At 39.7% G+C, this 17,062-nt stretch overlaps 1 protein-coding gene across 19 annotated transcripts in view; it reads left to right on the plus strand.

Moving 5' to 3' along the window:
- The window catches only part of LOC140485969 (uncharacterized), a 208,805-nt gene that overhangs the window by 156,421 nt on the left and 35,322 nt on the right, over window positions 1–17,062 (plus strand). For all 19 annotated transcript variants that reach the window (XM_072584407.1, XM_072584420.1, XM_072584413.1 and 16 more), the window contains 6 exons: window positions 2,676–2,723; window positions 4,682–4,720; window positions 6,076–6,123; window positions 7,676–7,714; window positions 10,806–10,980; window positions 13,053–13,209. In XM_072584407.1, coding sequence (XP_072440508.1) covers window positions 2,676–2,723; window positions 4,682–4,720; window positions 6,076–6,123; window positions 7,676–7,714; window positions 10,806–10,980; window positions 13,053–13,209 — 506 coding nt within the window. The remainder of the gene's footprint in view (window positions 1–2,675; window positions 2,724–4,681; window positions 4,721–6,075; window positions 6,124–7,675; window positions 7,715–10,805; window positions 10,981–13,052; window positions 13,210–17,062) is intronic.

The raw sequence follows: 17,062 nt of genomic DNA on the forward strand, positions 1-17,062 counted from the left end.
GTAACTAAAATGTGATGTTTGAAAATTTTGGCTGTTATTGAAATTGAGCCATTCACACTCACAGGAAGTTCCTGTTGCATTTTATTATTGGATCAGACTGGACAGTAGGACACTGTTCAGTGCATTGAGCTTATAGTTCTTCAAAAACATTTGGGCAGTACGGTGGCTCAGTGGTTAGCACTGCTGCCTCACAGCACCAGGGACCCGGGTTTGATTCCAGCCTTGGGCAACTGTGTGGAGTTTGCACATTCTCTCTGTGTCTGCGTGGGTTTCCTCCCGCAGTCTGAAGAAGTACAGGTTAGATGGATTGGCCATGTTACATTGCCCATAGTGTCCAGGAATGTGTGGGTCAGCCGTGGAAAATGCAAGGTTCTTGGGTGGGATGATCTTTGGAGGGTCCAAGTGGACTTGATGGGCCGAACAGCCTGCTTCCACACTGTAAGAATTCTATGATACAAGTTTGTGTTTGAAAGAGTTGCTTGATTAGTTCCACAGTCCTGCTTTTTTCACATAAACCTGGACATTTTTTCTTTCCCAGTACTTATCCAATTTTCTTTTGACAAGTTACTGTTAAAATTGTTTCCACAAACACATCATATATTTATTCCAGAACTTATTATGTTTTACCATCAAACAGGCCAGCTACTAGACATGTGATTTCAGGGTTTACAGTGTGGAGACACATTCCTTTAACCATTTGTCATCTTACACAAGAAATTGATGCACTGGCATCGTATTCTGTCCACAATTTACAAATCCTATTTCAACACTTAATGTATTCAATGTTGTGAACAGGATGACATGTGGATTGTCTGATCTAAAATCACATACTTTACTCGTAACAAATATCACTTTTGTTCGTGTGACGTATGTCTCTACAAATGCATTTTTTGAATATAGAAAGAATATAAGACTAAAAGCAAAATATGGCAGAAGTTGGAGATCTGAAATAAAAACAGAAAGTGCTGGAGAAACTCAGCAGGGCTGGCAGCACTTGTGGATACAGAAACATTTTGAATCCAGAATTATTATTCTTTGGAAGAATGTAAGAAACCTGACTGTGAAATTGAACGATTAAAAACAGCAAGAAATTACTGATGTGATTGATCAGAAGATTATACAGGATAGAAGGAGACTGTTTTGCACATTACACTTGTGCATTTCATCTTCAATTAATCTCAGGTGTTTCCCCATTAGCTGAGAATCATTAAGAACTATACTCTTCAATGTTGCTGATATGATTAACCATTTGCCTGAGCTATTAGTCATTAGTTATAATTAAAATAATTTGTACCTTCAACAGAGGTGGAGAATTTGCATAGCAGGGTTGATTCCTGCTATTATATGCAGCAGTAAAATTTTTCTTAATCCATTTGTTCAAACGCTGCTCCACTGTCTTTGAAAGTGCTGTGACTCATTGGGTAGTATGCTGGAAACCGAACCTTGCTATTCCTTGAGTTGTCACAAAAGTTAAAGATTTTATAAAGTACACCAAAGCTCTCCAATTTACTTGATCTTCGGACCCAAGTTGACAGAAAGCATGGACTAGGTTTCTGTACTGAACAAGAGTTATCATTTATTAGAAATACCTAGACTCAGTAAGGGAATCAAAGGTTACAAGGAAAAGGCAGAAAAATGCAGTAGAGAATTATCAGATCAGTCACAACCTCATTGAATGGTGGGGCAGATTCGATGGGCTGAACGGCCCACTTCTTCTACATCTTCCTTTTGGCACTTACTTCAGTAGATTTGCTGCTGTCTATGTTGAGATGGAAGTGTACCATATACAACTGAACTTATATAGTATATAGTATAGTATAGTATAAACAACTATGCTACCATATACAACTTCTTTTACAGGGAACACTATGATCATCTCACTTGGGACAGGGATTTGCAAATCATTATTCAAAGAATTATATTTTGAAAACTGATTTAGACACTAGTGGACAAAACTGACTTCTGTTCCTGTAGCCGTACAAACGCATTTAAGCTCCTTTTCACTAACACATATTGATGGATTAAATCTGCCCACTATAATTCTGTCAGTATCTCTTTTAAGATGCACAATGATATAGAGGAAAGTACAATATAGAGAGAGAAATTGTCAGATTCAATTACCTCAGTGTCCACTCAGCCACTGTAATCTAAACAATAACAACTTGCTGAGTAACTTCTCCTCAACCTCCCAAGAGCACATATGGTAATTAGCTTTAATCTATAAAGTCTGGATATCCAGGATCTTGTTGTGTTTACAGTCTCTTCCATCTCAGTTATCCAAGCCCTTAGTCTTGGCATAATTTGCAACTTCAGCAGAGCTGGACAATTTGTGCTGTCAGATTGCCATGCACTAGATTTTTCTTTAGTCCATTACTTTTGAACTTTTTCTTTAAAAAGCTAGAAGGCCATGAAAGTGGTGAGAATGCCCGTCACAATTGTTGTGAGATCCATCAACTGCTGCACTCACCTTGATTACTCAATTACCGAGGCGGAAATCAAAAAGGAAACAAGAAATGACTTGCCTTGGTCAATGACAAAAACTTACTTGTCACCAACACTTCTTTTCATGCAAGTTATTTACCTGTGATTGAATTGTCAGAAAAGTTAAAAAGTAATGTCACAATCAGGGTAAGCATATTGATCATGTGATCTGAAATCATATACTTTCTTTACAGTGAACAGCACAATTATTATGATGACACCGCCTCTACAGAACACAACAGGTACTGAAAATGTGCCCTTTGGAAATAAATTGAGCACCCAGGAATAAGATTGATCAGAGAATGATAGGGGATAGAAGCAGGCTATTGGACTCTTGTAATGCAGTGGTAATGTCCCTACCTTCTAACTAGAGGACCCTGGTTCAAGTCCCACCTGCTGCAGAGATATATCTTAACTTCTCTTTGAATAGTTTGATCAGAAAATATCTAGAATCAGGCTAATTCCCTTATTATGCCTGTGTTGGCTCCTGATATTCAATCTGTCTCATTGACCAGCTCTATTCCTCCTTTATTAAGTATATCTGTAAAGTAGAGTCATAGAATCATAGAGATTTACAGCACGGAAACAGAGCCTTTGGTCTCACTTGTTCATGCTGACCAGATATCCCAACCCAATCTAGTCCCACTGGCCAGCACCCAGCCCATATCCCTCCAAACCCTTCCTATTCATATACACATTCAGATGCCTTTTAAATGTTGCAATTGTACCAGCATCCACCTCTTCCTCGGGCAGCTCATTCCATACGCGTACCACCCTCTGTGTGAAAAAGTTGCCCCTTAGGTCTCCTTTACCCCTTTCCCCTCTCACCCTAAACCTATGCCCTCTAGTTCTGGACTCCCCCACCTTAGGGAAAAAACCTTGTCTATTGACCATATCCATGCCCCTCATGATTTTATAAACCTCTATAAAGTCACCCCCCCAGCCTCCAATGCTCTAGGGAAAACAGCCCTGGCGTATTCATTGTCACCATATTTTTTTCAACCACCAAAATGCAAATAGTATTAACTCATTGAGCAATTTCTTATTATTGCCACCCTGGTAAATATGCCAATTACCTTGAATCTATACACCCTAGTTGCCCAGAATCATGTCAGCGATTAGGAATTCTGCAGCGATTAATTCACCTTTTGTGGTAATATTGTAACGTGCAAGTTCCTGTCGAAGCCACACCGTCCTGACTTGGAACTATATTAGCATTTCTTCACTGTCACACAGTTAAAATCCTAAAATCCCATTTCCACAACTCTCTGGTCATATGCCCCTCACATGGACTGTAGGAGTTCAAGATGATAGCCCACGACCATCTTCTCAAGGACAATCACGGATTGGCAAAAAATAGTGACCCAGCCACTCCTGCTCATTTTTTGTCAAGGAATATGAAACAAATCAAATTAATCTGCTTATAATCTTTTCATAGAGAATTCCCCTGGCAATGTTACCACCAGATCTACAATCCATCTCAGAACTATTTCATAATTTTGAATTTAATGATGACGGTTATATACTAATGAACAAACCTTGGTATATACTTAGTGATCATAAGAATCCTTTCCATTCACTGTCTCACCATGTGTAATTTTTGACAAATCCTTCCCTTTTCTCTATTTCTATGTCCTCATGTCCTTAAAGTTTGAGGTGGTCAATCGTGAGAGTGACAATCAAATCATAATGCTTGACACCCCTCAACCCCAATACACTTAGTTGCTGCTAGGGCATCAGGAAATGATTGATATTCTTAATAGCACAGAAGCAACATGTTTGTGACTGATACAGGGGAGAGGGGTGAGTTTATAGTCTGTTGACATGTGGTAGTTACTGGGAGAACAGACATTTCTCTGAACGTTGCCAGTCACTCAACTTTAGGTGGTAAATTTAGGGACTTAGCATTAATAATAATATTACTAGTTTATTTCTATTTTGGCGGGTTACCCTTCAAAATAGATAATTAGTAATAGAAATACAAATTTAACTTGGAATAAAAATTAGCACGAACTTGTTTGAAGAAGCAAGGTGGAATACATAACATTACAATTGTGAATAATTGCAACAGTGCTGCATCATTATAGTGACTTCTTTTTATGAAAGTAATTTACCTGTGGACCATGTACAAAGTGATGGCACAGAAAGGGTGAGACTATTGATTGATTATTTGATCTGAAATTGTGCCTTTCCGTTTCAGAGAACGGTACAGAGACATCACCTCCACAGAACACAACAGGTACTGGAAATGTGCTCTTCCAAATTATTAGGATTATCAAACACCAGATTCTGTTATTGGGAAGTTAACAACCACCAGAAATTGTTGATGTGATTGAGACAGGAATCATTGAGGAGAGAATGGGACTTTCATTGTGATTGTCAGCTGTTTGAAAGCCATGTGGTAAAGAAGAAGAAATAAACTGTTCTTTTTTATTTCTTTATACTGATGAATTAATTAAAAATATACTGTTGTTAAAGAAAAATCCACATGTAAATGACTCTGGCAGCAGGGGCTTTATACAGTGATATATGTTTTGGGTACGTTATAAGAGCAATAGCTTAGTATTCCCAACTAATCAAATTTAAGGTGTTGCTTGTTCAGTTCTGTTTCTGGAAATTTATATGTGTAATTTAAATTTTATATACAAGGTGTTTCTTGTTATATGTGGAGGAAGTTTAGTGTATCACAAGACCTGAGCTTATTGTTGTACCAAACTAGCTCAATATTAACTGCTTACGGGGATTCCATACGTTGAGTTTCTTTCAGTGCAATACATAATAACAACTCTCAGACTATCTATCTATCTACCTGCCTGTCTGTCTCCTTGGAGTGCTTTCTAGTTCCTATCACATTCCCAATTATCAAAGGTGCTGGAAATGTAATTTCTGAGATTCTAAGACAGTGGAAAAACATAACAGGTCATACTGAGCAGTTTCCTGGCAGGTTGTCTTATCAGCATCCATTGCAACTTGCAGAATGGCTAGCCTCTCTTTACATCGATTAACTAGCCTCTCTTTACATGGAATTGGTGCCTCCATGGTCAATGGCTCCACTCTTTTGGGATTCTATGTTCATGCAACTCAGCATCAGCAAACAGAGCTTCAGCATGTCATTGTACTTATTGCTGACCCAACTTCACCACCAGTAAATGGCTTTAACCACCTACTTTGGAGCTGAGGGACACCAAAGACTTGCAGCATCTGGTAAGGTCCTCAAGTATCTATTCAGGATGGTTTATACTGTCATGCAGGTAGACATTGGGCTTCACAATGGAGAATGCAGGGTTGCAGATGGCCAGTTTCTGTGGGTTGACTTGTGTTTTAATGCATGAGAGAGGCAGGCAGTTTGTAATGTAAGAGTAAATGTATCAGATAGAGGGGGGAGGTTTGGACAAGTTGAACAGTGGCCTCATAGTACATCAATATCAGAACTGCAGCAAATGCCAGCAGCTTCAGCAGCAAACCAACTGCAGAGCCTTCTTTTTGTGAAAGTTATTTAGCTGTGCTTGAATTGTCAGACAAATTAAAAAGTAATGTCACAATCAGGGTTAGCATGTTGATCATGTGATCTGAAATCATATACTTTGTTTACAGTGAACAGCACAATTATTACGATGACACCGCCTGTACAGAACACAACAGGTACTGAAATTGCGCCCTTTTGGAAATATTTACAATAAATTGAGCACATAGGAATAAGATTGATCCGAGAATCATAGAGGATAGAAATGGGCTATTGGGCTCTTGTAATGCAATGGTAATGTCCCTATCTTTGAACCAAGGCCCAGGTTCAAGTCCCACCTGCTGCAGAGATATATCTCAACCTCTGTTTGAATAGTTGGATCAGAAAATATCTAGGATCAGGCTAATTCCCTCATTAGGCCTGTGTTCACTCCTGCCATTCAATCTGTCTTATTGACCAGCTCTATCCCTATACAGCTGCAAATTTCTCCTTTTATAAGTATGTCATTAAAGTAGAATCAGTTTCCACCATTATTTTCAACCATTAAAATCCACATAGTATTTTAATCCACATAAAATCCACTGAGTAATTTCTTCTCAATGTCACTGGTATGTATGCAATTACCTTGAATCTATACACCCTAGATTCCCAGAATCATGTCAGTGATTAATTCACTTTTGTGGCAAGACTGTATCATGCAAGTTCCCATTGAAGCCACACCATCCAGACTCTGATCCATTTTGGCATTCCTTCACAGTCAGTCAGTCAAAATCCTGAAACCCCATTTCGACAACTCTCTGGTCGTACCTCCCTCACATGGACTACTGCAGTTCTGGATGATAGCCATCTCCGCCTTCTCAAGGACACTCATGGATTGGCAAATAAATCCTGACCCAGCCGCTCCTGCTCATTTCTTGTCAATGTGTATGAAAACAAATCAAATCAACCTGCTTGTAGTCTCTTTGCAGGGAACTCCTTTAGCAATGTTACCACCTGATTTGCAATTCAACCTCGAACTACTTCATAATTTTGAATTTGAAAATGACAGCTACATATTAATGAACAAATCTTGATACATACTTAATGATTATAAGAATGCTTTATGTTCATTGTCACACCATGTCCATTTAATTGGCAATCCTTCCCTTTCCTCGACTTCCATGTTCTAATCTCTTTTAAGTGGTTAATCGTGAGATTGATCGTCAGATCATATTGTCTTACTATGCCCCATCTCCTTATCATTGGTGCTAGTGCACCAGGAAAAGGTAAATACACTGATAGAAGCAATGTGCCACTTGTTTGTGATTGACACACAGAGGGGGAAGTGTGTATCAGTGTGAGTTTATAGCATGTTGATGTGTGGTTGTTACTTGGAGAAGAGCCATTTCTCTGAACACTGCCAGTCTCACAACTTTAGTTGGTGAATTTAAGGTGACTTAGAATTAATAATAATGCTATTAGCTTGTTTCTGTTTTGTCTGGTTACACATCAAATAGATAATCATTAACAGAAATGCAAATTTAACTTGGAATAAAAATTAGCATGAACTCGTTTCAAGAAGCAAGATAGAATACTTAATATTACAATTGTGAATAATTGCAAATTTACTGCATTGTTGTCAGTGATGTCTTTTTGTGAAAATAATTCACCTGTGGATGATGTACAAAGTGATGGCACACAAAAGGTGAGACTATTGGTTATTTGATCTGAAATTGTGCCCTTCCGTTTCAGTGAATGGTACAGAGACATCACCTCCACAGAACACAACAGGTACTGGAACAGATTCTGATACTGGGTAGTTAGCAACCACCAGAAATTGTTGATGTGATTTAGACTGGAATCATTGAAGACAGAAGGACTCTTTCCAGTCCACTGTAACTAGCAACATTTTGAAAGCCATATCACAAAGACAAAGGAATAAGTTGTTCTTTTCATTTCTTTATAAATGATGATTTTACTTAAAAAATACTGGTGTTAAAACATATCCACCAATTCTTCTCAGCCTTGGTTATATACAGCGGTATATGTTTTGGTTATGTTATAACAGCAATAAGTAAGTATTCGCAAATGTTGAAATTTAAGGTGTTGTTTGTTCCATTATATTTTTGGAAATTTACATGAGCAATTTACATAGACAGGTTGCTTTTTGTTAAATGTGGGGGGAGTTTAGCTTATCACAAGACTGGAGCATTCTATTATAGAAACACATGAATTAGTAATAGGAGTAGGCCATTCAGCCCCTCAGGTCACCCCACCATTCAATGAGATCACAGCTGATCTCTTTGTGTTTCCAAGTCCACATTTCCACCTCCCCCAACACACACACACACCTTAGCTGCTGCTTAGGCAAGGGAATCAATCTAGGTTAGATTCCCTACAGTGTGGAAACAGGCCCTTCAGCCCAACAAGTCCACACCGACCCTCCAAAGAGTAACTCACCCAAACCCATTTCCCTCTGACTAATGCACCTAACACTATGGACAATTTAGTGTGACCAATTCACCTGACCTGCACATCTTTGGACTGTGGGAGGAAACCAGATCACCCAGAGGAAACCCACGCAGACATGAGGAGAATGTGCAAGCTCAACACAGACAATTGTCTGAGGCTGGAATTGAACCTGGGATCCTTGTGCTGTTAGGCAGCAGTGCTAACCACTGAGCCACTGAGCCACCATGCCACCCCAATCTAGCCCCACCTTAAATATCTTTCATGACCTTCTGACCTATACTGCCTTCTTAGGCAGAGAGTTCCAATGTCACTCAACCTTGTGAGAGAAAAATAAAATCCCAAGTCTGTCCATAAAGGGAGATATCAAATTTCAGACTCCCCAACAGGAGGGATCCTTTCAATGTCTATCTTGCAAGATCATTCAGCAACCTTTACATTTCAATCAAATAACCCCCTCATTCTAAACTCCAGTGGAAACAAGCACAATCTGTCCAACCTATCAAAATAAGATAATCCACTCATTGTATATCTTCTATGAGCTGCCTCCAGTACATTTTTAGCCGTCCTTAAATGAACCACCGTATTCGATGTTCAAGGTGTGGTCTCATCAGTACCTTGTATAACTGAAGTATAACTTTATGTCCATTTCCTCACAGTATAAAGAAAGGCATTCCATTAGCTTTCTTAATTACTTGCTGTATTTACAAACTAACCTGTTGTGACAGGTGCACTAGAACATCATGATCCCAATGTGCTTCAAAATTCTGCAATTGTTTTCCATTTTGGTGAGACCTTTCTGTTTTATATTTCCTCTTGAAGTGAAAAACCTCACGTTTTGTCATGTGGGATTCTACTGGCCAGATCTTTGCCCAACAAATGTATGCTCTATCTGCAATCTCCTTAGGTGTTCCTTGTAGCATTCTCTCCTATTTATCTTTGGGTCATCTGCAAGTTTAATCAGCATGCCTTCAATCCTCTCATCTGCATATTTCCTAATCAACCTGCTCAGAGATGTTATTCCACATGTCTAGAGCAGTTGGGATTTGAACCCAGACCATCTAGCCTAGAGGTAAGGACACTACCACTGTGTCATAAGAACCCTCCTGGCTCTCATCTAAATATTTTCTAATCAATCTGTTTAAAGATGTTATTACACTCCTCTGGAGAAGGTGGGACTTGAACTTGGAACTCGTGGCTTAGATGTAGGGACACCACTGCTGCACCACATGGACCCACTCCCACTCCTCTCGTCTCAGTCATTGAATTAAATTGTGAAAACCTGAGACACCAGCACAGATCCCTGCCACATGTTAGCCCTCTGTGTTGGAAGGTGTAAATAAAGTTTAGTCAATATCAGCTGCTTACTGTGAATCCATAAGTCGAGTTCCTTTCAGTGCAATACACAAAACAACTCACAGGCTTTTTCTTCACTTAGTAGTAGATATCATTTGGTGTTGAAAGTCCCATGCAATGAACATCTCGAACAAGAAAGGTTCTAATTAGTGGGCGGCACAGTTGTTAGCACCGCTGCCTCGCAGTGCTAGAGATCCGGGTTCAATTCCCACCTCAGGCGACTGACTGTGTGGAGTTTGCACATTCTCCCCATCTCTGCGTGGGTTTCCTCTGGGTGCTCTGGTTTCCTCCCACAGTCCAAAGATGTGCAGGTTAGGTGAATTGACCATGCTAAATTGCCCGTAGTGTAGGTGAAGGGGTAAATGTATGGGTATGGGTGGGTTGCGCTTCAGCAGGTCGGTATGGACTTGATGGGCCGAAGGGCCTGTTTCCACACTGTAAGTAATCTAATCTAAATCATGCTTCCATGATATGCCAGAGCATTGCCATCAACTAAAATCCTGGAATGTTATATCTAACCCTATAACTGGGCAAACCCTATAAGTACTGCGATGACAAGAGCAAGTCAAAGGCTGGGAATTTGAGTGAGTGAGTTACCTCCTGTCCACTACCTACATGACACAGCTCAGTAGTATGATGATATACCCTTCATGTGCCCAAGTGACTGCAGTCCCAACACTCAAAAGATTCAGCATCATCCATGACGAAGCAGCCCACTTGATTGACACCCCAATCATCACCTCTTGCAAGCATCAGCCTTATCCCAAAAAATAATGAGTTGTAGAAATTATATGTCATCAGGCTTTTAGAAACCCATTGGAGGTTCAGAATTTTAAATTCAGAAATCTTTATCATTGTCATATTTTGAAGCAATAACACTTACTTATGAAATGATTAGATTTTGAGGGAGTCTTTCTGTTCTACTTAGTTCTCTTGAAAACATTGTAAATCTTAATCGTTTGATGTCTGAGAATGAAGACTTTTAGATTAGCCAAGAGAAATGCTATGAAAGAAGCTATAATATTCCATCATCATTCCATTGTCTTTGTCATTTCAGAAAATCCACTCATGATTAGTCCTACAGATGCAAGTGCTGTTGCTTTAATTGTGAGCCAACTGGAGAAAATATTGCAACAGGAAAGCATAAATGAGGGGCTGGCAGTAACACTTATTAACACGATAAGCAACCTCATCAATGCTTCACTTGATGCTGTTGCCTCATCTTCCAATCAGTAAGTTAATTTGACAGAACACATTCAGTAATGCAGCCATTTTGTTTATTTTTCAATTGCTAATATACTTTCCAGGACCATATCTATACAATTTGCACTTATTTAAGGGGTTATTAGGACAGGTGAGCAAAAGCTCATCAAAGGGGTAGGTTTTAAGGAGCATTTAAGGGTGGTGAAAGGAACACAGAACGGGGAGACTTATGGAATAAAGTACAGAGCATAGGTCTTAGACAACTCAAGACATAAGCATCAACGGTAGAGCAAGTGATGTCAGATTGAAAAAAGAGACCAGAATATCCTTCAGGAGGGTAGTTGAATTTGAAGAAGGTCATGGAATTAAAGAGAGATCTGTAAGTGAGTATTTATTTTCTTCACAGTCGATGACCATAATATTTATGGGGAGGTAGGGAGGGACCTAGGAGTGTGTCTATGGCCCGGAAGTGTGTCTGGGAAGGCAAAATCCTGGTGATTTTTAAATTAAAATTTCTTAACTCTGTTTCCCATCTGGCTATTGATCAGGAAAGCACACGGAGAAAACACCAGCTCTTGAAAAGATCAAGAATCAATAGAAATTGAGGGAGTTGAACATAGGAACAAAGGATTATTAAATGGTAGAAGTTGGAAGAATTGCAGCATGTTTGATTGAGGGGCAAAGAAAACCCTTTGCTTCTCTCACCCCATAAGCAGTGCTGGAAAAGCACTTGCACAGAGTACTGGAGTGTTTGCCTCCCTTTAACTCTGGGAAACTCAGCCTGCAGATGTTAAATTCAAGTGGTTGTTAAAATATGAGAAATTGAACCTCATTAGCATAATTTGTGATCTGCTTTGCAGAGTTGGTTGCTCAGGCACCCAAGTGTGTAACATTTAGACCAGACATCAGCATTTTCATGATTGGTTGGGTTTCACAGTTTATAACAAATGGAAATCCCCACTATTCCCAACCTTACCATTGTGGAAGGTCAACATTCTTCCTTTGTATTGACTGAACTGCGTGAAGAAGATTTGATGCAGTTACCTCCTAAATTAAAACCGAAAGATGCTGTCAATGAAAAACAAAAACAGAAGTTGCTGGAAAAGCTCAGCACGTCTGGTAGCATCTATGGAGAGAAATCAGAGTTAATGTTTTGGGTTTGGTGATCGCAGAACTGGGATTCTAAGGAAGGGTCACTGGACCCAAAATGTTAACTCTGATTTCTCTACGTAGATGCTGCCAGACCTGCTGAGCTTTTCCAGCAACTTGTTTTTATTTCTGATGCAGTCACTTGTTTGCTTAATGAATCCTTATCCATTATCATACCTACCAGAGTAACTGTCTCATCTTTGTGACCTGTTTGACTTTCTAATGTAGGATGTGTTTGACAGTGGACTATTACACAAAAACATAAAACACTGGAGCAGAAATGGACAATTCAGCCCTTTGAGCCGATCATTTAATGGGATCATGACCAATCTACTTTTTTTCCTGCGCTGTCATATCCTTCAACATTTTCAAATGCATAGAAATCGGTCTGTCTCAGTCTTGAACCAACTCAATGACTAAATCATCTCTAAAAGACTCACTGCCTCCTGTTTTTTCTTTAAACGGAGAGGACTGGGCATGTTTAGTCAAAGAATAACTTCAAAATAGAGTTTGATAGAGTTTGGACCCTAAAAGGGGTGTTTGCAAAGGGTGGGAAAGTGGATTGATGTCAAAGCTATGATCTTACTGAGTGATGGAGGAGCAATGTATGGCCCATTACTTCTCTTTTGTTTGATGTTATTGATCAAACTTATTGAGAGAGAGGATGCACAGAGCCAAGCTTCCTTGGATTGGTACATTAGAACAGACCCTAAATTAGTCTTACTAGTGAACAGTTCTCTGCCTTTTTCTAGATGTTAACAAAGTACAGTGAAATCCAGTAACTTGCCCAGAAACAGTACTTAAACAGAAGAACAAAAGGACCTTTCTTGTGTGGGTGTCTGTACTCATAATAAGATGCATGAACATCTACCTCCATACCTTTCTCCCTATGTTATTCTTACACGATAAACCGTACTTCTAGTTATTGATTGTGCTTTATTTTAAAAATTAGGATATTGGATATTGTGGACAGAATTGGCGAGAAGCTGCAATTTTCAACTGAGTCAATAAACATCACCTCCCCTTTCTTGGCTCTGGCTGTGAACAAAATCAATGCTACTGCCTTCGGCGGGGCAGACTTCAGCATCAGCAACATTACCAACCTGCAGGTACAACAGACCCAATCTTTCCACTCTGTTTATCAATGCGGTTGTTCCAAACCTATCTGGCTGGGTTCTGCAGTAATGACAGTGAGGTTAACAATGTTTGTTATCATTAACAAATACATTGAATGGCATGACGTTCTTATACTTAGGTAAAAACAATGACTGCAGATGCTGGAAACCAGATTCTGGATTAGTGGTGCTGAAAGAGCACAGCAGTTCAGGCAGCATCCAAGGAGCAGTAAAATCGACGTTTCGGGCAAAAGCCCTTCATCAGGAATAAAGACAGAGAGCTTGAAGGGTGGAGAGGTTCTTATACTTATCTCAATTGCATGCTAACCTTGTTCACAAATGTTAGAGTGTGTATGTATCATTGTAAATCTCCTTTCAACAATGTATTTATTACGAAACTGCCCTCTCCGGGACTGAAAATTAACTTTGAGGTGTGGAAAAATCTTTCAGATTTTACTGTATATACTCAAGTAAAAATCGATCTCATGTAAACATCAACCCCCTAGTTTTGGCCAAAATATCAGGAATTTTCCATATGTCTCGTAAAAGTCAGCCCTAGTTCTTCACAGATAACAGATTCTTTTAGGAATAAAAGAATGACTAGGGTAGGAATAGGTCCAATCAAGGATAGTAATGGGAAGTTGCGTGTGGAGGCTGAAGAGATTGGGGAGGCACTGAATGAATATTTTTCGTCAGTATTCACTCAGGAACAGGACATTGTTGTCGATATGAATACTGAGGCACGAATAAGTAGAATGGATGGCTTTGAGATATGTAGAGAAGAGGTGTTGGAAATTCTGGCAAGGGTGAAAATAGATAAGTCCCCTGGGCCTGATGGCATTTATCCTAGGATTCTCTGGGAAGCAAGGGAGGAGATTGCAGAGCCATTGGCCTTGATTTTTGTGTCCTCTTTGTCTACAGGAGTAGTGCCAGAGGACTGGAGGCTAGCAAACGTGGTTCCCTTGTTCAAGAAGGGGAGTAGGGATAATCCTAGTAACTATAGGCCAGTGAGTCTCACTTCTGTTGTGGGCAAAGTCTTAGAGAGAATTGTAAGGGATAGGATTTATGCACATCTGGATAAGAATAATATGATCAAGGATAGTCAGCATGGTTTTGTGAAGGGCAGTTCGTGCCTCACAAACCTTATTGAATTCTTTGAGAAGGTGACTAAGGAGGTAGATGAGGGGAAAGTGGTAGATGTGGTATATATGGATTTTAGTAAGGCGTTTGATAAGGTCCCCCATGGTAGGCTACTGCAGAAAATACAGAGGTATGGCATTGAGGGTGAGTTGGAGGTTTGGATTAGGAATTGGCTGGCTGGAAGAAGACAGAGGGTAGTAGTTGATGGCAAAGGTTCATCTTGGAGTGCCGTCACTAGCGGTGTTCCGCAAGGATCTGTTTTGGGACCATTGCTGTTTGTCATTTTTATAAATGACCTGGAGGAAGGGTTAGAAGGTTGGGTGAGCAAGTTTGCGGATGATACGAAAGTCGGAGGAGTTGTAGACAGTGAGGAAGGATGTGGCAGGTTACAGCGGGATATAGAGAAGCTGCAGAGCTGGGCAGAAAGGTGGCAAATGGAGTTCAATGTAGCTAAGTGTGAGGTGATTCACTTTGGTAAGAGTAACAAAAAGATGGGGTACTGAGCTAATTGTCGGATACTTGGTAGTGTGGAAGAGCAGAAGGATCTTGGTGTCCATGTACACAGATCACTGAAAGTTGCCACCCAGGTAAATAGTGCAGTGAAGAAGGCATATGGCGTACTGGCTTTTATTGGTAGAGGAATTGAATTCCGGAGTCCTGAGGTCATGCTGCAGTTGTATAAGACTCTGGTGCGGCCGCATCTGGAATATTGTATGCAGTTTTGGTCACCATACTATAGGAAGGATGTGGAGGCACTGGAACGGGTGCAGAGGAAGTTTACCAGGATGTTGCCTGGTATGGAAGGAAGATTCTATGAGGAAAGGCTGAGGCACTTGGGGTTGTTTTCATTGGAGAAAAGAAGGTTTAGGGGTGACTTGATAGAGGTGTACAAGATGATTAGGGGGTTAGATAGGGTTGACAGTGAGAACCTTTTTCCACGTATGGAGTCAGCTATTACAAGGGGGCATAGCTTTAAATTAAGGGGGGGTAGATATAGGACTGATGTTAGGGGTAGGTTCTTCACTCAGCGAGTCGTAAGTTCATGGAATGCCCTGCCAGTAGCAGTGGTGGACTCTCCCTCCTTATGGGTATTTAAGCGGGCATTGGATAGGTATATGGAGGATAGTGGGTTAGTGTAGGTTAGGTGGGCTTTGATCGGCGCAACATCGAGGGCCGAAGGGCCTGTACTGCGCTGTATTCTTCTATGTTCTATGTTCTATCAATATATATGAGTCAAGGTATGCATAAGTGTGACACTGAGGGAATGAATTCTTTTTCTCATCTATTAGGTGTTCTGATGTACAATTAACACCAGTATTAGGCTACGGATTTCTTAAGTTCATTATCGGATAAGCACTATAATTAGTATAACTAGTGTGATACAAAGTTTATCACACCATCATTTTCTATATAAGTTAGGACCATATGCATTTCCTTCACTAGAACTACCATGCAGCTGTTGACTATTTCTCATGGCTACAGTGAGACTTTAAGAGTCAAACGTCTGATAACTTTCTTTTAATCAGAAATGAAAGCTTAAAATGTTATTTTGAAAAAGTAAAACAGCAGTAGATAAGAAGAAATGGAAGGAAATGGAAGAATTTGCTGTGAAAGTTAAAGATGCATCAGATCCAAGTCAGGTGACAACGTCCCTTTGTGAGCTGCTCAGTGGGGGTCAGTTCCCCTGTAGCACTTGTGAAATCACCATATTTCGTTGTGTTTTTTTAAATTTGTTTTGAAGTCCATTGGGCTTCTTCTAATGATATGGTATTTTGGACTGTAGCATGAATTTCAGCCCCTCAAAAATAGTATCCAAGTAATAGTCAACCCCATAAATTTAGCCTTAACAAATAGTCTAAAAAATTCAACTTTTACACTAGTATTTACGGGGTAATTATCGTTAGAGATTTTAAATAATTAAAAGTGCTATTTTACTTTCTCTTGCTATCCCTTTCAACTTATTCTTTTAATTCAATCTTCTATTTATCTTTCAATTTCTGTGGGGGACATAAATTTGCATTAAATCTTCTAATATTTCGGTTCACACTCTTCTCATTCCTGAACTATTCTACTGAGGAACCTTGACTATCCAAATGGCATGGGGGGAGAGTAGTTTGTTCAGATAGTCGAACCTTTGGATAATCAAATGCCGGATAACACAGTTTAGTCAAGCATCAGAACCTTGCGATCTTCTCCAGATAATCCGAAACTCGGATAATGGGATGCTGGATAATCGAGGTTCCTCTATACTCAGTTAAGAGGCTGCACAGTTCCTTGTGCTATTCATGTAGGTTCTAGACTCCCAGTAGGAGACAAAGGGGGGAAATGGGTTGAATTTATAATATGATTACTTTTCCTCTCTTAACCCCCCAGCCAGTGAAGTAGTTACTCCCATTCTTTACAGAGGTAGGCCAAAAGATGTTCCCCGTACCCTGATTTGTGGATTCAAATTTTTGAAATGAACCCACATTACAGTATTTTAAGATAAAATTAAGAATAGTGCTGCTCTAACCTGAGAGCTTCTGATATTAAGTAAACCTACTGGACTGTAATGTGGTGTCATGTGTCTTCTGACTAAAAACAAGGAAAGCAGGACAGGAGTGGTAATAAATTAATAAATTACAAGATTTAGTATGAAAGGAATCAGTTCATGTGAGTTACAACTTCCTGGATGTTCGTGTCCAATAACAGTTTTCTCTGTGAGTTG

This window comes from Chiloscyllium punctatum, chromosome 15 (genome assembly GCF_047496795.1).
Source record: "Chiloscyllium punctatum isolate Juve2018m chromosome 15, sChiPun1.3, whole genome shotgun sequence".
In the NCBI taxonomy this organism is placed as follows: Eukaryota; Metazoa; Chordata; class Chondrichthyes; order Orectolobiformes; family Hemiscylliidae; genus Chiloscyllium; species Chiloscyllium punctatum.